The following is a 24570-nucleotide window of genomic DNA, read 5'->3' on the forward strand; positions in this document are numbered from 1 at the left end:
GTTTGCTCAGAGCATCTCGGACTGCGAATTAGAACGCATGCGTAATACTTTAACAGGCTCAGTGGACAAAGGCTGTTTGAATGGGGACGCCAAAAAAACAGATTTGACAAAAAATCGGAATTGCGCGTTAAGACCTGCGATATGAACCTAGCCTAAGTCACTCCATGTTGATTTTGGGTAATTTTTTGTTAACTAGGGGCACTTGGAGGTAACCTCATATTGATTTGGGGCACTTTTTGTTTATTTTGAGCTCTTCTGGGTTCATTTTAGAGAACTTACGAGCAGTGTTGGGGGTAACGCCATTATAAATAACGCCGTTACGTAACGGCGTTATTTTTTCAGTAACAGGGTAATCTAACTAATTACTTTTTCCGCCGTTACAACGCCGTTACCGTTACTGACGGTCAAAAGCGGTGCGTTACATACTCTGAATAAATTGAAGAAACTACCAGCCGTGTTGAGTGGACTCTCTGCTCTGTTGATTTGTCATCCAAGACTTGGGGTGCGTTCAGGTTCGAGAATAGCGCATGTACTTCTGACTCCAAGCTGTTTGTCCCTGCTCATTCTATTAGACAATGCTTTCCAAAGTTTGGTAACGTTTCTGTGTTTGCTACACCTGATGCTAGCCTCGTTCCCATCTCCCACTGTCAGCCAGCAATAATTCTGCTTCCATCTTGAGGACGGCAGACGCTTTGAAGGTGACGTGAATTGTCGGGAAACTAGCCTACCTGAATGCAGCCCCTCGAGAGATGCGATGGAAGTGATTGTGATTGGCTGAGGGTTAGAGTCATGTGTCGTGGTAAGCCTATCAGAGCCGGTGATTTCACAAGCAAACCGGAACAGCGCGTGCGGCAAACACACACGCAAAACAGATGCACAGGGTCGGGATGGCAGAGCAGTCAGAAGAAAAATTGTCCTTTAAGAGGTGGAGATATAAACACTATTTCAAGTTTGTCGAAATTAAAGGAAAAAACCTGCATGTAATGTGTAATTTATGTCCCGGGGCAAAGCTTTTGTCGACGTCTGTGGTAAGCAATTCAAATCTGCTGAAGCACCTAACAAGTTAACTACCTGTCTGTTCTTCTCTGTTCCACTGACTCGAATACTGCTCAGAAAATTTCAAATTCTTTGACATACAACAAGTTCTTTTTAAATTAACGGAAATAGTTACTTTCCCTGGTAACTAGTTACTTTTACTATAAAGTAATTTAGTTACTAACTCAGTTACTTTTTGGAAGAAGTAGTGAGTAATGTAACTAATTACTTTTTTAAAGTAACGTGCCCAACACTGCTTACGAGTCACTTCCTGGTGATCAAAGAGCACTTATGGGTCACTTCCGACTCACTTCCTGTTGATTTAGAGAGACCTCCTGGTCACTTCCTGTTGGTTTGTTTCATTTCATTTCTTGTTGATTTGGGGGCATTTCAGGCCCGAGTTGAAAGCCACAGGGAGAGAATGGGGAAACTTTTTTAGAAGGTCCTAGTTGATCGTTGCTGAGATTTAGAACAGCACCAGAAGACTCCAGAGTTAAGGATACACCAAATGATATCACTGAAATTATTTGTGGTGTGGCTGGGCCTGCAAAATATCCTTCACGATAAATGGAAGTGAACCGATTTTCGTCATCTTGGAAGTAGTATTAGTCAACTTTGGTGGAGGTCTATGCTGTACTGACTACCATTCGAGTACCTGAATAAAACCAAAATTGAAGGTATGAGCCGACGCAGTCTGGTGACCTTGGGCTGACATTGAGAGGCCATCATAGGCGGGGTAACACCCGTGCTCCAATTCAAGTGTCATGGGCTCGCAGTGACAGACGTCTACTTGACTAAGCAAGCGGCATTCCAAGCATCTGCGTGTAAAAACAGCACCACAAGAACTGCAGGTTACCGTTTTGCCTGCATGAACTCAAAAAAGTCTGTTTAACGTATTGGCAACCATTGATGGCGATAGACGTCCAATGCTGTGGCTGATTCTGGTCTTTCAAGGTGGGAAAGCTCCAAGTGTGTCCGCCTGTGAGTGGTTTGTGACGGTGGAGGGGCTCAGCGGCACCCGCTGCTCGTTAGGGACAAAAATTGTAGAATGACATAAGTTAAGACTCCAAATACAAGCAGCTACAAAAGAAAAAACAGCACAAGTGGAAGCTCGGACTCCTCGCTTGTCATTTTTAACAAAGAAAGTGTCACTAAGATGATTAGGAAAGTCTCCGGTTTAACGCAGAACAAGAATGAAAATTGAAAAATGCCCCCTGCGGATGTTTACACCACAAGATCGGTGATTCACTCATTTCGCTGTCAGTCAAAAAGGGATTCAGCCTCGGACAGATCATCCAATCATCAGAGAGAGAAAGAAGCAGAGCATCCGGGCCAGCCGAGCTCTGGCATCTGCCCATACACCGCCATTGATAATGAGTGTCCAATAGAAGGAACAAGCCCAGCATACTTCCAATAACTCATCTTGTTTCGTTGCAGTGGAACAATGCACTCTCAACTCTGTAGACGCTCGGCCTCCACACTGTTTCAAGCACTGTGAAGCTGTGTGAATAAATGAAAAGAAAGCCGCGTCGTAACCAGTGATAAGAAGCTGATTCTGACAAGTTGAGAGTGTTGTAGATAGGGGTGTTCCATCTTAGGCACCCCACAATTCGATTCGATTACGATTCAGGGTGCTACGATTCGATTATTGAACGATGACAACGGTATTGACGATGATCACGTTTATCACGATTATCGATGCATCGTACATTACTAATTAATAAAGTAGACAAATTTATGTCCATTATTTATTTGAAATATCCTAATGATTCAACCGGAACGATGGAAACATGTCCATACAACAAAAAGCTGCCCTTAAACCGCATTTTTTTTTTTTTTTTTTTTACAAGAAAGTGCAAAAACATTAACCATTTTAAAGGCTGTACTTTTTGTCTCAACAAGACAATAAAATTTAAACAGGTGGAATGAACTCCACATTTTCTGGAAACAAAGTGTCTTTAGAAATAAGACTTTTAACCAATATATTTTCTTTTCACAGATTTCTGTATTATTTTGCATGTTTGTAGTGTTACCGCTGTGAAATACACGTTAGCTACGTAGCTAATTAGCATAGCGCTCGACGCTAACTGTTAACATCTCAAAAACGACAACAATGAAGGCTAAACAGTACAAGCGGGTTCGTGTACTCACCTCTTATAGACGCACACGGGTCTTAGCAACACACTCAGGACATTTTTTAATTGACATGACTTGAAACTACTGCTGCACAACTGAAAGACAAGGAGCAACAAACTATCTTCCCCTCTCACTCTAAAAAATAACTTGCGCACAGAAGTGCGACGGCCGGGTTTCTGCCTGTCTCATACACAAATTTATTTTCCAGTCTTTTGAAAAGGAGTAAATCTCTCGCTCAGAAACCGGCAGCATCCATCATAACGTTGTGCGTGGGTCCGTTAAAGGTGTCCGGGCGGCAGATGTGTCTTGAATTTTGTTCCGCTACGAGCGGCTGTCATAAAGTTATTAGGGAAAATCATCGTTTTTTAACCTTTATGAATCATAATTAAATCGTCACGTGTCGAATTGCGATGCATCTAATTATCAATTTTTTGGAACTCCCTTATTTGTAGACCATATTTAATAATTAAAATCCACACAAATGTATACATTTGATCATTTACTTTTTAGGGGAAGCGGAACACCTGCAGTTTTAAGTCTGATTTATGCTTCTGCGTAGCAGTGACTGCTGACCTACCCTGTCACGCAGACCCGATTTACGGCCCTACACTGTAGCCTGACATGCACCTCTAAAAAATCCTGACAACGTGTCACGTCGAAGGACTGTGATTGGTCCGCTCAGAACGTTGTTTCCGGTTCAGCGCAACAACACCGCAGTTTTCAAACATTCGCAAAAGTCTTCTGTTTCGCCTACACTTCAACATTTATATTAACAACATTTGTTGTTCAATATTGATTAGCTGTAGCTGCAAATACACACGTTTCATCTCCATTGCCATTGCTGTCAATGACCAGAGGAAAATTAAAGGAATTCGACAAGAGCCCCCCAAAACCATACACAGACACCGTTGCTCTGCCGTCACCGGAGCGCAGAATCATTAATCAGCCTTTAGAGCAGAACCCCAGGCATTCGGTGAGTAAGTCTATGGGGTTCGGCGAAGGGAAAGAAACGCAGAACCATATTTTCGTAAGCTGATTAAATCTAGGCAAAGTGGCTTTTTTGACAAGGTTTTGGACTGGTTTGCTCCCAATTTACAGGCTTAATCCGTTTCTTTTAACTGCTAGTCCTTGATCTGGTGGGAGGAGGAACTGGTTTGCTCAGTGGAAGGTTAACTCTCACTTGGTATGAGGTAATACAACAGACCAATGGGCAGCGTGGTCTCAAATGTTGACCTGTTTATAAAACATGCTGTCAAAATTAAGAGTTTTGAACGGGAATTTGCTAAAATATTAACTCGCTAGCTTAGACATATCAGTTTTGAATTTGAAAAAAAATTGCTTTGTAATCCAATTCCGAAGGGTTTGGTGAATCCACTTGTGAATATTATGGGGTTCAGTACCTTTAGCAAGGTTAAGAGCAGTCGTCTCTGGTCCAATCCATTGAAACCGGGAGGCCTGACAGCGATCATTTTAACGTCAACCCTTCCCAGCTAAAATCGATATTGGATGTTTATTGCAATCAATGCGTTAAAAATAAAATCATGTTTCAGTGCTTTATCTGTTGTTTTTCCTGATGCTCTTGCAGTTCGTTTTCGACTTGGACAGAGTTGGATCACGTCGTCCCGTCAGATGGCGTTTTGCCTGGCTGAGCTCCACTTGTGGTCCACCAAGAGTTCCCTCCAAGTTCAAGGTATTTATCACCCAGTTCCATCTGTAACTCGGCAATTCTGTCATCAGTCACTTTGTTTGCTCTCTATCGCACGTTAACGGCGGCGCGTTCTGTCAACACCCAGTCCATGCTGCTTGGCGTCACTTGGAATTCTTGTGTTGCTTTCACAGCATGCAGTTGTTCATCGATGACAGTTGTAATTGTTTAGCGTGACCGGAGACAACCTTACAAAGGGGGGTGGGCCTATTGTGAGGACCACACAGACCCATATTGGCTTGACAGTTTGTGCTACTATTCTCATTGTAGAGATGGGCGGAGTCATATTCATCTGTAAAAGAGTTTTTGATTAAATCTGACGAAAGTTCTGGTGAACTTTGTCGGCGTTAGTGTAGCAGCTGAGAGCCGTGTCAATGCAAAATTTGGATATCCATTCTTTTGAAATATGTCTAGTTATCCATGGCTAGGTTTAAGTGACTATTCTGTAGTGGAAGCAACGGTCTCCTCTTAACAAGTTTGCATGTACCTGAAATTAACTTGTTTTCACACGAACGAGCCTAAGGAGCTAAGTAGCTAAGGGTACGTTTGGAAAATAGAGTACACACCGAGCACGCACAGATATTCACGGAAACTCAAGAGTGTTGTCATAATGGAACACTCGTCCTAATTTAACATTCTATTGCCATCAATGGTACATCAATGGCCATGAATAGCTGATTCAGCCAGCCCTTCTAATTAAAAAAAAAACATTTGATAGTGGCCTAATGTTTGACATTTTTGTGAGTTTCAATGCTCACCAACTATCTGCCCATCTCCTCCCAATGCGCCGTTTCTCCATTTTCTTGTTTTCTTCCCCTTCCGTTCCTTTTTCACAGTCTGCTGGACTCTCGGGGAAGATAGTGTCATTTTTTTTTTACGTAGGGCTGATGACATGTGAATGTGACTCCACATGTCCTGTGTGGATTCAGGCTGACACGGCTTTGGTTGTGTGGTGTGTGTGATTTTTTTTTTTTTAACCTTATATCTTGCAAAAACGTGCCGGGATAAATCTCAACAAAGAACCCTGCTTGGTGAGTCGTGACGCACCTTTCTATTGGAGTATATGTCCGCCTTAACAAACATCAATACCGTATAGATTTGAACCTGGAGTGTCTGGCAGTGAATAATCATGTTTCAGTGCCATGGACGGCGATAGACATCATATGATCAACTGCTCACTGTCAGCCCCTCCCAGCCCAAATACAGTGCCCGCCATAATTATTGGATTTATAATAATTATGTGTTTTTTAGCTTCTTATAATTTTTTTTTCTAAATATTATGGGACCTTAATGGGAAAAAAAAGAGAAAAATCCAACCTTCAATACAAGTGCATTTATTCAGTGGGGGGAAAATCCCACATAAAGAAATCATTATTTGACATCAAATAATGTGTGTCACAATTATTAGCACCCCTGGTGTTAATACTTTGTACAACCCCCTTTTGCCAACAAAACAGAGGGCAACAGATTTTGATTTAAAATGTCCTGGTATTTCAAAGCATTCATGATGCCATGCACCCTAACAAGGTTCCCAGGGCCTTTGGAAGCGAAACAGCCCCACAGGATCACTGACCCACCCCCATACTTCACAGCGGGTAAGAGGTTGGTCTCATCTGACCAAAGCACAAGGTCCCAGTTGAAGCCCCAATACCGCTTGGCGAACTCCAGACGTTTGCGTTTATGATTGTGAGCTAGGAAAGATTTTCTCCGTGCATGCCTCCCAAACAGCTTGTTGGCGTATAGACAGCACCTCATACCCACTGTGAAGTATGCGGGATGGGTCAGTGATGCTGTGGGGCTGTTTCGCTTCCAAAGGCCCTGGGAACCTTGTTAGGGTGCATGGCATCATGAATGCTTTGAAATACCAGGACATTTTAAATCAAAATCTGTTGCCCTCTGCCTGAAAGCTGAAGATGGGTCGTCACTGGGTCTTTCAGCAAGACAATCACCCTAAACATATGGCCAAATCTACACAGAAATGCTTCACCAGGTACAAAATCAAGCTCCTCCCATGGCCATCTCAGCCCCCAGACCTTAACCCCATTGAAAACCTGTGGGGTGAGCTGAAGAGGAGAGTACAGAGGAGAGGATCCAGGTCTCTGGATGATTTAGAGAGATTCTCCAAAGAGGAATGGCTGAAGATCCCTGTTTCTGTCTTTTCCCATCTTGTGAAAAATTATAGGAGAAAATTAGGTGCTGTTTTGTTGGCAAAAGGGGGTTGTACAAAGTATTAACACTAGGGGTGCTAATAATTGTGACACACATTATTTGATGTCAAATAATTATTTCTTTATGTGGGATTTTTTCCCCACTGAATAAATGCACTTGTATTGAAGGTTGGATTTTTCTCTTTTTTTCCCCATTAAGGTCCCATATTATTTCCCAAAAAAAAAAAATTCGAAGCTAAAAACACATAATTATTATCAATCCAGTAATTATGGAGGGCACTGTAGATCATACGTCGATTGCCGTCATTTGCATCCAATGTAAAGCTTATAGGACAGTGTAACAGAAAAGTCCTGTCTAGTGGTCAAATCTGATGAAAGCTTTTTGTCGACCGCTAAAATAAAACTAATACTGATATGTCCTGGGATGCTGGGTGGTTCCCGCAGTGGCTTTCATCGGCTTCTTCGTCGTTACCTTTATATTCACGCGTGGTTGAAATCAAATATATCCATCGCCTCTCCCTTCGTTCTCTACGCACGTGACGTCAGCGCGTTGAGCCGCAGTAAAAGTAGTCCGAGCAAAACGTCACGCTTAGAGCTGGCAAAATTAAATGATTCCTCGAGGCGGAGAAAATGCCTCGATCAATTTTTAAAATTGAGTTACTCGGATTATTCGAGTTATTGTTTCAGCTCTAGAACGTTCACACACACAGACACACCCCCACACGCGGACAGATTTTCAATTTACATATAAGTATGGATACAGATGGTCTGAAATATGCATTCAAGAATTGGTGTTCTTTCAAATGTATGAAATGCATCGGCAACTAAATTTTTATAAAGGTGTACTTTTTATTGCTTCAGGTAATCTATAGGTGATTGTTTTAAATGTGTACATAATATCGTATTAAATCATTTGAAGGACTCTGAATCGAAATACAATTGTGACAGACTTTGTAATATCTGCAAACATGATAAATAAATATATGTATCGTTCTCAAAACAGTTGATTGCATATCATCACGAAATTTACACCTCATTTGTTAATAAAATGAGGAACTATACTCTAGTTTAGTGCTGCAACGATTAATCGATTAACTCGAGTATTCGATTAGAAAAAAAATATTCGAATTAATTTTGTTGCTTCGAGTATTCGTTTAATTAAGTTGCATTGTAATGGTTTATTTTGAAAGTGTTTACATTTAGTTTTATTGATTAGGGTGGATACACTGCCCTCTGGTCTGCCTCTTTTCACATGGCTGAATCCCACTGCTCCCTGTTAAGACCAACGTAAGTTTTTGTTTGAGCTAATCTTTTTTTTTATGCATTCATGATTTAGTTTATAGGTATATTAGCCATTATTTGTGGGAATATGTGTCTGAACCATTTGTTAAGAGCATTAAAAAATTTTTTTAAAGTTAGCATTTTATAGCATTTAAGCTAGCGGACTTGTTCTGTGTAAGTTAGCCAGTTGTTCTTTTGGTGTACATAGATCCTCATTTTTATTTTTTGTACCGTTTCAAGCTCAGCTCGGGTATTTTCATTTTTCATGTCCCTTATCCGATTATTCTATTATTCGAACTAACTAGTCCATCAATTAATCGACTACTAAAATATTCGATAGCTGCAGCCCTACTCTAGTTTATCAAGTTTTCAGCACCGAAACATTAAAATGCAAAGTTTTTAAATAATCATGATTAGGGCTGTCAAACGATTAAAATTTTTAATCGAGTTAATTACAGCTTAAAAATTAATTAATCATATTTCAAACCATCTATAAAATATGCCATATTTTTCTGTGAATTAAATATATATTCTGTAAAATAAATTGTTGGAATGGAACGATAAGACACAAGATGGATATATACATTCAACATACGGTACATAAGGACTGTAGTGGGCATTTCACTCTACTGTCATTTAAATCTGTCTATTCTGTCCTCACTCCGAAGCGTCTACTTTTTCCAAAGCTAGACAGCTAGTGAACGACACCTTAATAATCAGACTTCTTCCTTTTTCATCTGATTTATTAATAAAATGGCTTCAAACCATTGTCCTTTTTGGTCCATCGTAAAACTACAAAAAAAAAAGTACACAAGCATTGCATTAGCAACAACGTTAGCTTAGCACGCTATACATGTTCACTAAACATAAACAAAAAGCGTCTCATACAAAAAATATAACATTTCGCTTACTAACATAATATGTACATTCTTTACAACAACCATACTTACGGACAAATCTTGTCCAAGGATCATATAAGCACAACATTACAACGTAGGCGTCAGCCCGAGACGTCGTGCAGCCATATTGAACTGGCAAGAAAACAATAAACCATGTCGCAACGCGACCACAAGAGCTCGCTGTTAGACAGCACAAAAAGCCTTGCTGTAAAACTTACCAAAAGGCAGAATACTGTCTGAGCGGGACATGTGCGTTAATTGCGTCAAATATTTTAATGTGATTAATTTAAAAAATTAATTACCGCGCGTTAACGTGATCATTTTGACAGCCCTAATCATAATATATAATCTTGATTGGACAATATGAAAAAATGTCCAAATGTTCCCTCCCTCCCCAGATCGCTTAACCTGAAGTTTATACACTCTGTTGTATGTGTGTGTGTGTGTGTGTATGTGTGTGTCAAGTTTTATTAGTGTGACCTCAGCCTCAGCAGCAGAAAAAGTGTTGGCATGATAAAGAAATGATGTGTTGTGCGAATCTTGACTTTTGGGGCCTGCTGTAATAACGCTGAGCAGAAACATGCTCACCTCTGCAATTTGTGTAGCAGTGTGTATTTATATGTGCGTGTTTATCAGCTCATGTGTGTTTGTGTGGTTCTATTTTCAATGTCTGTGTGTCAATTAGAGTCTCAGACAGGCCAATATGGGCACACTTGTCTTTATTAAACTCCCCCTGTCCATTCGTTTCTATTTCGTTTTCTTGGACCCCCTTCATTCCAGCTTCCCCTCGCCTGACGCCCCCCACCTCCCTCCAGTGGTCTTATCTAAAGCGCGTTCTTGGCAGACGGGACAGGCCAGTGGCTGATAGCGATTGTTTATCCCACGGTGCAAAAATTGCTGATTTGTCTTGTGCTGTTTTTTTTTTTTTTTTTTTTTTTTTACCCTGACGGCATGATGCTCATCTCTCTCTTTTTCTCCCTTTTCCTTTCCCTGTCTCGCCCCGCAGACACAGATATTGGCACGTATCAGTACTACAATAAAGCAAAGCCAGGTAAATAGTGTTTATATCTCCTCTGTGTTTGCTTTTCAGATAAGTTGTATTTGGATGCATACACACACAAGACTTAGATCCTTCTTTTATTTAGGGTTAAGGTGGGTCTTTGATCAATCTTGTGCACACAGAAGCTGTGTTAGTGTGTGGGATTTGCATGGTAAAACATGTGCACAGGTTGTTGTTATTATTACCACGAGGCCGATGTTGACCCGGGGTCCTGCCACAAAGCGATAGGAGAGCTAAACTGTTGACTTTCTCCTAGATCGCATAGCGAGAGGCCCTGCTCCTGTGTAGGCTAGCCATATATTGCCTCAGGCCAGGAGGCTTCACATAAGCGGCACCCTTTTTCTCATGGGAGCTGTGCGGTTATTACATCTTAACACGCATGACTGATTGGGTCGTTATTTGTAGTTAATGTTATTACCGGTGGCTGCCATTAACGGCGGTAGAGGTCAAAGCCATTTTGACCGGAAGGGCTTGCAGCGATCATTCAGTATGGACCAAAGTTGCTAAGCAAAACAATAACACAAGTAGAGTGTAAACTCTTGAGCAGTATAGTTTTTTCTCCATATATTGCAATTGGTAGTTAAATGTTGTTTAAGTTGCTTCAAAAATTACACTGCTGGCCAAAAGTATTGGCACCCCTGCAATTCTGTCAGATAATGCTCAATTTTTCCCAGAAAATGATTGCAATTACAAATGCTTCGGTAGTAATATCTTCATTTATTTTGCTTGCAATGAAAAAACACAAAACAGAATGGAAAAAAAAAAAAAAGAATCATCATTTCACTCATAAATCCAAAAATGGGCCAGACAAAAGTACAGTGGTACCTCGACATCCGATCGCTTCGACACACGATCTTTTCGACATCCGACGTAAAATTCTGACTCGCTATATGTTTCTACATCCGACGACATGTTTGAAATACAACGATCTGTGACTGCAGCGCAGTTTCTTTTTGTTTCCCACAAGACGGATGCACGGAAGATTTTCTTGTGAGAGCAATCAACATGGGTTCCAATAATGTTAGTGCAGGTGGTGAAAAAAAGGAAAAGAGGATGCTTACCATTGAAATGAAGTTGGAAATAATAGCGTTGTGTTCGCATCTGTGAACTGGCTCGACAATATGACGGTAGTAGAGCTGTCCCGACTAGTCGACGTTGTCGACGTCATCGATGACATAAATGCGTCGACGGGCAAAACATACCGTCGGCGGGTAATGACGGGTTAAAAAAAAAATTACATGCGGATAAAGTTTAGAATGGTGGGCGTTCGCGATGCAAGCGGTTGTTACTAACACCCCCAAGGGGGCCGCTGTTATTTCAATGTGACCGGTGTTCTGACAAATGGGGAGCCTTTGTCGAAGTACACCGGCATTGTCAGATTGAGCAAAGAGGAAGAAAGTGGCGAGCGAGAGAGAGGGAGTGAGATCGGTGAGTTGGGAAAGTGCGTGCACTGCGCGCGTAGCGCGGAGTTCAGTGGCTGCAGCCCCTACGTTTTTGTTTTGGTCAATAAAAGTATCCAGAAAGAGCCATCCGACGCCTCTCGGTGTTTTTATGCACGCCGCCGCCTTCCTGAGGAGGAAATGGGCCGAACCGACGACAACGAGCCAAGTGAATCACCGGTAGGCCTGAACGATATTGGGAAAAACTATTGCTGCGATTTTTTTTGGGTTTACGATATATTGCGATATTATGTTGCGATATTAAAAAAAAAATTATATATATTTTTTTCAAGATATTTTCACAAGATGACTTAAATAGCTGTTTGGAAAGACTTTAGATCACCACAGTGTACAGTCATCCCTTGTTTTTCGCGGTTAATGGGGACCAGAACCCGCCGCGATAAGTTAAAAACCGCGAAGTAGCCCACCCCCCCCATTTAAATTTTTTTTGTGTGTGTGTGTGTTTTTTGTGCCCAATGTATTAATTCAGATTTAGCATTGGAAAGAGATACATACAGGTTGACCCAAAAAAAAAGTTTACACTCAGTTGACTGCTTGTTTAAAAACCATTGAAACATATCTAAAAAGGTTGTCATGCTTAAGTGATTCATTAAGGTCACTCAGTGCAGCTGGTAATCTCTCGTCTCTACAATTCCTGTGCTTCTGCTGAAAATGAAGAAAACTTTAGCTGTACCTGAATTGCTGCGTGCCGGTCTGACACCTACTGAGATTGCAGCAAATCTGAGAATATCCAGATGTGCAGTCTACAAAGTTAAAAAGAAGCTGAAAGATATTGGAACAGCCTCACGAAAACCTGGGTCTGGAAGTGCCGATCTGTGCGGACCAAATAGTTGATTGACAAGGTGATATGTGGCCACCCCAGAGTCCAGATCTCAATCCCCTGGATTATAGCATATGGGCAACTGTGGAGGACAGTGCCTGTAAGAAGCCACAAACTTCTGTGGCAGCCTTTGAGAGGTCCATTGTTAGATCTTGGGAAAAGATGACAGCATCCTACATAAAGAAGCGTTCCGCAGGCGCCTGGAGGCTGTTGTGACACTTAAGGGAGGACACATTGAAAAATAGAGTGTACTGTACATGTTCTTTACAATAATGTATAATTTGTGATTCAATTCTAATTCTAAGCTGAATAAACATGGCATTTAAGTTGTATTATGGCAGTGTAAACTTTTTTTTGGGTAACCATGTATAAGACATGTTTTTTTCTCACTCCCCCCCCCCCCAACTCCCCCCCCAAAGTGATTTAAAAAATGTATATAAATAAATGGTTCTTAAGCACTTCAAATTTCATAATTATGATAAGTTTTAAACATAACTGTCCAACCAAATCATTTTTTAACAAGAATAAAGTACTGTAGCAGATAAATGCTTGGCTTTATTAAATGCTTCTGTTTATCTACTTTAGCTGTGACCGTTGAAGTAGAGCCTAGTTTGGGCCTAAAAAATCCAGCCCGACCCGACACGGCCCGCTGGTATTGAGGCCCGACCCGACCCGAGCTCGATCACTTAACTAGATTTGCAGGCCCGAGCCCGAAAAACCCGTTTTTTTTTTTTTTTTTTTTTTTTGAGTGACGCGGAAAAAACGCAGCAGCAGCAATTTATTTTCATTTCTTCAAGTTGGCAGAAAAAAACGCATGTTTTCTTAATGTTTAAATAATCTACATATTTTTTTTTAGAATTATCAAAGCATTCACACAACGAAATAACACTGGGAAAGTTTGTTAAACATATTTCTGAGTGTGTGGGATATTGTTCTCACATGGACGCGCCTCTCTGACAAGGAGAGGGAACAGGAGAGGGCGGCGCCTCGGCGGTGCAGCGGGAGGACAAGAAGAAAAAGCGGCCGGCGCCACGGCGTTCGTGCACACGTACAAGCAAAAGCGCAATACAGAGAGCATGCTCTCCATTTTTTTTTTTTTTTTTTTTAATAATTTATTAGTCCGGCATGGCGGCCCGACCCGACCTGACCCGAACGTGAATGCTTAAATTTGCAGGGCAGCTTGAACTTGTTTGGATGTTAGTCGAGGTTTTTTATCTACCTACCGCACGATATTTCATTGAACTCTCGTAAATTTTTCTTTTCCCTCCACATCAAGGGAGGTTAGCCACAGTGCCATGGGCTTTACACTTATTGATGACACTGCGCACGGTAGACACAGGTCAGTTCTTTGGAGATGGACTTGTAGCCTTGAGATTGCCCATGCTTCCTCACATTTTTGCTTCTCAAGTCCTCAGACAGTTCTTTGGTCTTCTTTCTTTTCTCCATGCTCAATGTGGTACACACAAGGAAACAGGACAGAGGTTGAGTCAAGTTTAATCCATTTTAACTAGCTGCCAGTATGATTTAGTTATTGCCAGCACCTGTTATTGCCAGCACCTGTTATGTGCCACAGGTATGTAACAGGTGCTGTTAAAAACACAAATTCGAGACCACACCACATGATTTTTCAAAGGGTGCCAATACTCTTGTCCGGCCCATTTTTTGGAGTTTTGTGTAAAATGATAACGATTTAATTTTTTTTTACCATTCTGTTTTGTGTTTTTTCATTGCAAGCAAAATAAATGAAGCTATTACTACCAAGCATTTGTAATTGCAATCATTTTCTGGAAGAAATTGAGCATTATCTGACAGAATTGCAGGAGTATATACTATATACTGTATATATACTATATACCTATACTTTTGGCCAGCAGTGTATGTTTGTTTCTTCTCCACAGATACTTATTTGCTTTATTGACAGTAGGACTGCCACACATCATCAAATTAATCTATAACATTTTTTTATAATCGATTTACCATTCAGGGATATTGTTTACATGAAAATGGTCCGAATCCGACTATTTGGGCTTGTTGAGAGTAAATTTTCTATCATTTCTTTAGTCTGTGACCAATTTTCTTTGTATTTAATCAAAACAATATATATTTTCACACAATGATGCAGTTAAATAATTACATAGAATTCCTAGTTCACCTTTTCGCAGTGCAGTTTTTGGTTCCAATGCACATTTAAAGATGAAATTTCAATAAGGACAGACGAATATAAAAATAAATAGCGTGATTGGAACTGCATATGAGCAGATTAGTAGATTAATCACAAAAACCATCAATAATTATTAGCTGACTATCAAAATAATCATTTGGGACTGCCCTGTACAACTGCAGATTTTTTTTAATTTTATGTTTTTTAATTATTATTATTATTATTTTTGAGAGCAGCACCTAAGACAGAGGCGGGCAAACGGGTCCTCGAGGGCCGGAGTGGGTCCTTGTCTTTGCTCCAATTGATTCAGCACAGACAGTTTAACCAATGAGGTTTCAGCGGAAACGAGAAGCACCTGACTGCAATCAACTGATTGCACTTGTAAGCAGTGTTGTTAATCTTACTTTAAAAAAGTAATTAATTACAGTTACAAATTACTTCTCCCAAAAAGTAATTACGTTAGTAACTCATTTACCTCAATGTAAGAGTAATTAGTTACTTGGCAAAGTAACTGGTGATAATTTTCATGTTTTTTTTTTTCTAAAAAAAACAAAAAAACACAACAACAACAACAAAAACAGGTCACACAATGTGAAGTTTAAAGGGTTTTTGGGACAATTGGCCCTAGGCCAGTTCTTTACCCTAAACTTAACTAGACACAGGTATTGTGGATATTGCGATAACTAGATAGTAATATTTGGAAGTCATTTAATGTTGTGAATCAACCGTTAAAGTTGTTAAAATTGCTCCCGTTATTGCATTAGTTCTCTTCTGTCTACTTTTGACATGTGTATGTTTTAAAACGATTTCATCATTTAAAGATAGATTTAATTCAAGATTTTGCCAATTTAGGAGCAATTTAGATGAAAAGTTACTTCAGTTCGCTAGGAAGGTTCTCTACAACCGAGCCTTCCTGAGAAGGCTACTGCTTTAAGATGGCGGCTGTTTACGAACGCATCTATTTCATTATTATACGTGTTGCTAATGCAGCTGTGTCTGTCATTTGCATCTAGTTCTGTATATACAGTGCCTTGCAAAAGTATTCGGCCCTCTTGAATCTTGCAACCTTTCGCCACATTTCAGGCTTCAAACATAAAGATAAAAAATTTTAATTTTTTGTCAAGAATCAACAACAAGTGGGACACAATCGTGAAGTGGAACAGAATTTATTGGATAATTTAAACTTTTTTAACAAATAAAAAACTGAAAAGTGGGGCGTGCAATATTATTCGGCCCCCTTGCGTTAATACTTTGTAGCGCCACCTTTTGCTCCAATTACAGCTGCAAGTCGCTTGTGGTATGTTTCTATCAGTTTTGCACATCGAGAGACTGACATTCTTGCCCATTCTTCCTTGCGAAACAGCTCGAGCTCAGTGAGGTTGGATGGAGAGTGTTTGTGAACAGCAGTCTTCAGCTCTTTCCACAGATTCTCGATTGGATTCAGGTCTGGACTTTGACTTGGCCATTCTAACACCTGGACACGTTTATTTTTGAACCATTCAATTGTAGATTTGGCTTTATGTTTTGGATCATTGTCCTGTTGGAAGATAAATCTCCGTCCCAGTCTCAGGTCTTGTGCAGATCCCAACAGGTTTTCTTCCAGAATGTTCCTGTATTTGGCTGCATCCATCTTCCCGTCAATTTTAACCATCTTCCCTGTCCCTGCTGAAGAAAAGCAGGCCCAAACCATGATGCTGCCACCACCATGTTTGACAGTGGGGATGGTGTGTTCAGGGTGATGAGCTGTGTTGCTTTTACGCCAAACATATCGTTTTGCATTGTGGCCAAAAAGTTCAATTTTGGTTTCATCTGACCAGAGCACCTTCTTCCACATGTTTGGTGTGTCTCCCAGGTGGCTTGTGGCAAACTTTAAACGAGACTTTTTATGGATATCTTTGAGAAATGGCTTTCTTCTTGCCACTCTTCCATAAAGGCCAGATTTGTGCAGTGTACGACTGATTGTTGTCCTATGGACAGACTCTCCCACCTCAGCTGTAGATCTCTGCAGTTCATCCAGAGTGATCATGGGCCTCTTGGCTGCATCTCTGATCAGTTTTCTCCTTGTTTGAGAAGAAAGTTTGGAAGGACGGCCGGGTCTCGGTAGATTTGCAGTGGTCTGATGCTCCTTCCATTTCAATATGATGGCTTGCACAGTGCTCCTTGAGATGTTTAAAGCTTGGGAAATCTTTTTGTATCCAAATCTGGCTTTAAACTTTAAACTATCTCGGACCTGCATGGTGTGTTCCTTGGTTTTCATAATGCTCTCTGCACTTTTAACAGAACCCTGAGACTATCACAGAGCAGGTGCATTTATACGGAGACTTGATTACACACAGGTGGATTCTATTTATCATCATCGGTCATTTAGGACAACATTGGATCATTCAGAGATCCTCATTGAACTTCTGGAGTGAGTTTGCTGCACTGAAAGTAAAGGGGCCGAATAATATTGCACGCCCCACTTTTCAGTTTTTTATTTGTTAAAAAAGTTTAAATTATCCAATAGATGTTGTTCCACTTCACGATTGTGTCCCACTTGTTGTTGATTCTTGACAAAAAAAATAAATTTCATATCTTTATGTTTGAACCCTGAAATGTGGCGAAAGGTTGCAAGATTCAAGGGGGCCGAATACTTTTGCAAGGCACTGTATGTGATATCAACCAAAGCATCATGTGGGCATAGTTTGTTGGCTACCGGCTACAGTCAGGTATTATTGGAGCCACCTAGCATAATAGCATCACGTTTGCAACAGCATCACGCTCCCTTGCCTCCTCCCCACTCCTGCTCTGGTTTCTCGTCTCGGTGAGTCCGTCTTTCTCAGACTTTTCACGCGTGAGTCAACCAACATAGTAACGCACGCCTTTCCCGGCTCAGTAACGGTAACGGCGTTGCCAAGATGAGAAAAGTAATTAATTAGATTACTCACTACTGAAGAAAAAAACGCCATTAGTAACACCGTTATATTCAAACCCCGTTATTACCAACTCTGCTTGTAAGACACTAGATTGGTTAAAAGGTGTCCTCATGATGGGTTGGAACAAAAAAAACACGCCCTTTCGGTGGAATAGTTTGCTCACCCCTAACCTAAACAGTCTTGGACAAATGGTAGTGTGGTCACTTCTTGCCTTATTGTTATTTTGTTTGAAATTATTTATTTATATGTTTTTGTAAAAATGAAGGATAGATGATACATTTTCGTTGTATTTTATTTTTGTCTCTTTGCAAGATGCTAAAATGCAAATGTATTAGTGTAATTGATGCAGAGAATTTGGTATGGTATGATATGGTTTGGCCCTTACTTGCCTTGCTCGCCCTCAATTGTACATATATTATTTTTAGTCTGTTTTCACTCAGGGTTTGTTTTTTTTGTTTTTTTGTCTCATCTGAATAGCCGCCTTCTTCTCTCCCTTCAATCTTAGTGGAGAAATGATGTTCTGCCTCCAAATCCTTTCATTTGGAGGATTACTAAAGTGTGGCTTGATATCACAGCGTAGAAAAGAGGAGGAGGAGGAAGACAAGAACGTCCAAATGTATCACAACATTTCCACATTGGATTGTAATGATAGCAGCTGTTGCAAGAGATAGATTATGTCAGGTTTTTATTTGTTTTGGTAGTGATTGTATTTTTTTTTTCTTGTTAGTAGGATTTCACCAACTAAAACAAGCCCACTGATTTACGTAGTTAAACCCTGTCACTAGGGCGAAGTGGGTTTTAATTCAGGTCAGAAATTGTTTGCTTGTTTTCAGGGTGTCCATAGTTTCTTAAAATGTCTTCATTCAAATTATTTTAGGTTTAATTATTTTGAAAAAATAACTGCCAAGGCCCTTTTAAGGCTTTTTTTTTTTTAAATTGTAAACTGTAAATGTTGCAAACTACAATCTGGAAAATATTGTAGAAAAAAATCATAATTATTTTAAACAGAATATCATAAGTACTATTCAATAATATTTTGTTGTAATGACTCCATCTCCTCATGGTCACATTTTAAGTTCCTTAATTTGATTTTCTAAATGGAAATCATCCTTAAAATTTACACTTAAAACTTAGATTATTCCCAAAATTAAAAAAAAAAAAAAAAAAAAAAAAAAGCCCCAATATGATAACTTGTCTCAATATTTCCTCTATTTTAATGTAGACAATTTATATTTAAATAGTGAACATTAATCACTTTTCTCACTATTGCAAAATGCTTTATTATTTGTAGGCGTAGTTTTTAAAAAGCTAATAAATTCTTCTTTTTTTTTTGTTTGTTTTTTTTTTTGCTTTGTAGTCTGTTTGCATTTCCTCCACTATACTGTTATGTTTGTGTATATATTAGTTAAGCGACTCATGCCCACTAGAGGGAGACCCAGGCTCAGTGGAGCGCCTCGGGGGTCCCCTGCAGCTAAATAGCCTTCCAGAAGCCCTCCCCTCCCACACACACCCAGCCTTTTCCTTGAGCAGGTGCCCATGTCTGGGGCCTGTCAGCCGCCTCCCAATACCCACCTCCTTATCTGATTAATACTACTAATCCAGGGGGTGTTCCAACTGGAAGGCCAACCAGCTTGCTGGCTATGACCTGGCCAAGAGGCGCCATTGTGAGGCATGGTTTGCCAAAACGAGTTTGAGAGGGCTGGCAGCAATTGAACACTGCCAGAACGATATAAGTCAAATTACAATGGATGTATATAACTGTCAATGGCACTTAAGCATGACCATTTACTACCAGCACTCAAAGTTCAAATAAGGTGGAGTCCTGTCCATAAAGTTAAAAGGACATTGCAGTGGAAGTCCACATTAATGAATTAAGTGATTGTCAAAGAAAAGAGTGTTGTTAAACCGCTCTCTAAATTATAATTAAAAATAATTTTCAAAAATATTATTGCTGTCAAATTTATCGCGTTAACGGGCGGTAATTATTTTTTTAAATTAATCACGTTAAAATATTTGACGCATTTAACACATGCGTGGAATGACCTGCTCATGCATTGCCTCAAACAGATTACAATGGCGCCGTTTTTTGCACACTGAGAGCTAAGAGGCAGAGAAAGGCGAGTGGACACAGGCGTTCATTGGACCGGGCCGTTTATTGGCATGAGCTTCGGAAACGCCTTCACAACAAACATAAGTATCATTTAGTGAAAGCACAACAAAAATAATATTCCTATCTCTCAAAAAAAAAATCAATTCCCAATCAAAATAGCTATGCAAAATACACATAAAACTTACTCAGACTTTGGTCAAACTCTATTCAAACATTTGGTTCAGCTCAACAAATACACTGGATGGCAATATTTAGTCACAATATACAAACTATCAGAGGTTTCATATGTTGTGAAGCCAGCACTCAAATGACCGTGAAGTACAATGGAAACAAGGAACAACGGCGTCAGTCGAGGGACAAAACACACTCATTGGCTTGATTTCTAAAGTAATTTAAAACTCGCCATTGACACCTCGTGGTGTATTTCAATCACTACCTTACGTAGGTAAAGACACTGTGGATTAACGGCAGGAATTTTTTGATTGAAAATTTAACAAATTTTATTAAAACGATAACATTAAGAGGGGTTTTTAATATAAAATTAATATAACTTGTCATTTATCTTTTAGGAACTACAAGTCTTTCAGTCCGTGGATCCTTTTAACAGAAAGAATGTTAATGCCATCTTGTGGATTTATTGTTATAATAAACAAATACAGTACTTATGTACAGTATGTCGAATGTACATATCCGTCTTGTGTCTTATCTTTCCATTCCAACAATAATTTACAGAAAAATATGGCATGTTTTAAAGATGGTTTGAATTGCAATTAATTACGATTAATTGATTTTTAAGCTGTGATTAACTCGATTAAAAATTTTAATCGTTTGACAGCCCTAAACTAAAATATATATAACAAGGCTTCAAAATGGGGGAAAATAAGGCCGGCCTGTCAGCTCTCAGATGCTGTAAGAGTGTCCGCTGACTGTTCTCAAACCACGCCCCGCTCAAGTGAGCGTCTACTTGTTACCATAGCAAGTTGCAACGTGGGTGATACTTGTCTAGATCTTTCCCCAAGTCTACCGAACACATCTCCTATGCCAGGGGGGCTTTGTGAACATAAGGAGAAGCATCTATCTCGTCAGCAGAGCGGAATGGTCGGCCGGTGGTGAGCAGCGACCCAAAGCCCGCAAGCAAGAGCTGTCAGTAAATGTGTATTGTTGGCTTCAATTCGCTTGAAATTCAGTGGGCCATTGGCAGTATTGTAGCCTAATGTATACATCCACCATCAGCCGCCACTGAAGGACCTCACAGCTGCTGGGGACCCCACAGTGTTGCTGGTCTGTACTGTGCAGTGCATTATTACACAAAGCCCACATTACATAACACACATGTAAACTGACCGAAATAAATTTTGGTGGCTGTGGTTATGATTTATTCGCTGCTTGGTGACAGGGGTTACAATTTATTCAGAAGTAAATTCATAGCAGAAATGAAGGCAACCACAGTGCATCCAATGTCTGCCTCTGTGGCACGAGGAACCACCAGTGACACCGCGTCGTTGCTCACAGCTGACCATATGTCTCTCCCTGTGTTACTAAACAAAGCCAAAATACTGTACTGTCGCATAAAATACATAATCAAGCAAGAGATTATGTATATAGGGATCGGAGGCTGTAGCGTCTGCATAGCTTGACGGTAACGTACCGTAATTTCCCGAATATAACGCACACTTTTTTCCCCAAAAATCAACTTGTAAAATCATGGTGCGCATTATACACGGGTACAGGGATGGAGACAGAAATATATGTGTATATATATATACTGGACTGTCTCAGGAAATTAGAATACACAATATTCTAATTTTTTGAGACAGTCCTGTGTATATTGGGGGTTTCTGTCTCAAAAAATTAGAATATTGTGTATTCTAATTTCCTGAGACAGTCCAGTATATATATATATAAAGACCGAATTTTTTTTATTGACACGGCCATGTTGTGTTGAAGAAAACATATGCAGCGAGCCGTTGCCAAGCATTTCGGTACACGACGTCACCATTTTGTTTCGGTAATACTTCACTCTGATTGGTCGAATGATTTCGTCTGTGTTAAATTCTGCTTTTTTCACTCTTCATAAAGCACAGAATTTAGTTTCTTTAACTCATTTGAGTCAACGTTTATTGCAACTTGGCAACTCGGACCATAACAAACGTAACACAACACAGACTTCCTTTGTCTTTCAACTATATCTGTCCCTCGGGAAACTCAAACCCAAAAAACATAGTTCCTCTTGTTACAGTAGCGATGCGCTCGTTCCGATTTCCGACTTCGGTCCTCACTTTTATTTTACTGTATCAATCCATGCAAGAAACATTTATTCATCATGGTGAAACGATCAAGTTATACAGCAGCCTTTAAAAGAAAAGTCCCATCTGTTTTGTTTTCTCCAAGATTTTGGTAAGTTGGACAAGTTGTCAGATCATATTTTTACCCTGCATATCGCCAATTTACGGTAATGTTTTGAATTACCAATGTGCTATGCTTGTGCTGTGTTTCACCAGTCAGTAAAATGACATTTCTGTATCTGTACACGAGCTCTGTTTTCTTGTATACTTCTTTTTATTGGTGCTAAAATTAAGGTGCATGTTATACATGGATACAATAATTTTCCATAGATTTTACAAATAAATTTGGGATGCGCGTTATACACGGGTGCGCCTTATATTCGAGAAATTACGGTAAATTAGGAACTTGCAATTGTACTTCATAGCTACTAACGGCGCTTAGCATTGTTTAGTGGTTGGGGCAGGCCACAAAGCAGTGTTCCTGGTACGTCTCCTGAAATCCTTTTTTGGGCCAAATTTTATTTATTTGGAAGCAAATCATCAATTTGACTGTATAGCCCCTTTAAGAATGTGAGTGAGCAAACAACACTAGTGATTGTTCAATCTCAAGGTGCACAAAATTTCTCAAGGATGCATGCACACATTTGAGCAGATACCTTGAAATGAAGTAGGTATCCTCGATGGATGGGTATTTTTTTTGTCTCCACCATCCACGACTGATGAATTGCAGTATCAGTGTTTGATGATTATTTTGAGGATTCACCATAAATACTGGGGTACAAGGACCTTTTCATCTTGTAACGCTCAACTGTATTTTTTTCCCCCCGCACAGCCAATCACCAGGAGCATCACTATTTCAATGAGAAAGTCCACTTTACTGAAGGTACAGTAATGATTTTGAGTCTCGGGCAAATCACTTCGTTTTATTCTCACCCTCCCACTCACCCAGAAGTGGAATACAAACCCCCTTATCAGGAGACAAACACTCATCACACCCCCGCACCGCCCCTGAACCCACCACGCCCTCCCTTCCTGCATTTACATACTGTTTACCTCCTCCTCACACCAGTTCTTAATGGAAAACCTTCCTTTTTTATTGAGCAGATATTGCACCCCATTAAAAACAACACTCCCTCTTTTTCCCCACTGTTTCCTCAATTGAAGCTGAGGTCGTTTATACTCGGCCGCCAGCAGATGCTCAAATTCAATTATGTGTTCTGTTTCCTCTCGCCGCTCGGCCACCAGAGATGGAGAAACCAACATGAAGGAGGCCTTTTGCGCCGAGCGAGAGGTGGCGTCAGGGAGATAACTTGAGTGCGCCGCAATTAAGTGCGCGCTTCTCCTCGAGGACCTGTTTTTGAAAGGACGTTGGGCTACTCCGGGCTGAAAGCGGCCGACTTAACGCTTCCGCTTGCCGCTCTGGGGACCGCGCCGCAGTAATGGAAAACCACTTTATTGTAGTATTGCACTTTAAAACATTGTGTTTGCAGATAAACCTACACTAAACAGCACTGATTGAGTTGATAATCATTCCAGAGACATACAGTAAGAATATAATTCTGTTTTCTTAAATTAACCCTTTTTAGAGCACTCGTTTAACTGATTGGGTACCATTGACAGCGCTAGACGTCAAAGGCATTTTGACTGGGAGGGTTTGCAGCTACATTTTTTTAAATAAAAAAAAACAAAAACAAAAAGGGGGGAAAAACCTGCAAAAATTCTCTCATATATTGATATAATTTTTTTCTTTTTAAAGAATAGATTACAAAAAAACTTGTCATGTGACTGGCCCTTCTCTACTAATTTTCAGCATATTCCATCACACTCATGCGTCACAAAGACAGTGTGCTCCTTAATGCGCCACAATAAATAGAGAAAACAAACATGTCACAAAGAACAACTGAAAACAAAGACATGACAGTTACCAGCTGTGCATTTAAGGCACGGCCTCATAGCATTCAGTGTCAGTTCGTCAGCGACTCAGCACACTCCTGCATGTCGACTGTCCATGACCACTTGACCCACTCTGGCAATCCTGCTCTTCCCGACAACACCATTTCTCCAATTCCTGATTGTTTTCTTTGCCTGCCAACATCAATAAAATCCTGTGTTCGCGATACGCAACTTGTTCCTTGGTCTCGTACCTGACAAAACTGCAGTTCTTCTCTTAATTTATATTTCGAAATGAAAAGGGAGATTTAATAAAATGTTATTAATGTTGTTTTATTTATTACTGCCGTAATTTTCACACTATAAGGCACACCTGACTATAAGCCGGCAGCCACCAAGGTTGACACGAAAAAAATTTTTTTTATTCATAGATAAGCCGCAATGGACTATAAGCCACAGCTCTCCTCACTGTATTATGGGGATATTTACACCAAAAGATATTAACCACTAACACTTTATTTGACAATGGCATCATACAAATGTCAAAGCACCAAATGAACCACCATGAAGCTTTGAACCAATTTGGCAATTTCATTGCTTCAAGATGCTTCATTTGGCCATCACTGCTCCCTTGGGGGAGACATT

General features: G+C 40.1%; 1 protein-coding gene across 15 annotated transcripts in view; it reads left to right on the forward strand.

The window, feature by feature from the left end:
• Positions 1-24570, forward strand: part of wdpcp (WD repeat containing planar cell polarity effector) — a 231328-nt gene that overhangs the window by 95578 nt on the left and 111180 nt on the right. For 12 of the 15 annotated variants that reach the window (XR_009064525.1, XR_009064524.1, XR_009064523.1 and 9 more), the window contains 3 exons: positions 4757-4861; positions 10231-10275; positions 22868-22918. Coding sequence is in view for 12 of the 15 variants with exons in the window: in XM_057847344.1 (XP_057703327.1) it covers positions 4757-4861; positions 10231-10275; positions 22868-22918 (201 nt within the window). In the remaining 3 variants the exon portion in view is untranslated. The remainder of the gene's footprint in view (positions 1-4756; positions 4862-10230; positions 10276-22867; positions 22919-24570) is intronic. The other 3 variants (XM_057847347.1, XM_057847355.1, XM_057847356.1) reach the window with 1 other exon arrangement.

The sequence above is a fragment of the Corythoichthys intestinalis genome, chromosome 10, assembly GCF_030265065.1.
Source record: "Corythoichthys intestinalis isolate RoL2023-P3 chromosome 10, ASM3026506v1, whole genome shotgun sequence".
Classification (NCBI taxonomy): Eukaryota; Metazoa; Chordata; class Actinopteri; order Syngnathiformes; family Syngnathidae; genus Corythoichthys; species Corythoichthys intestinalis.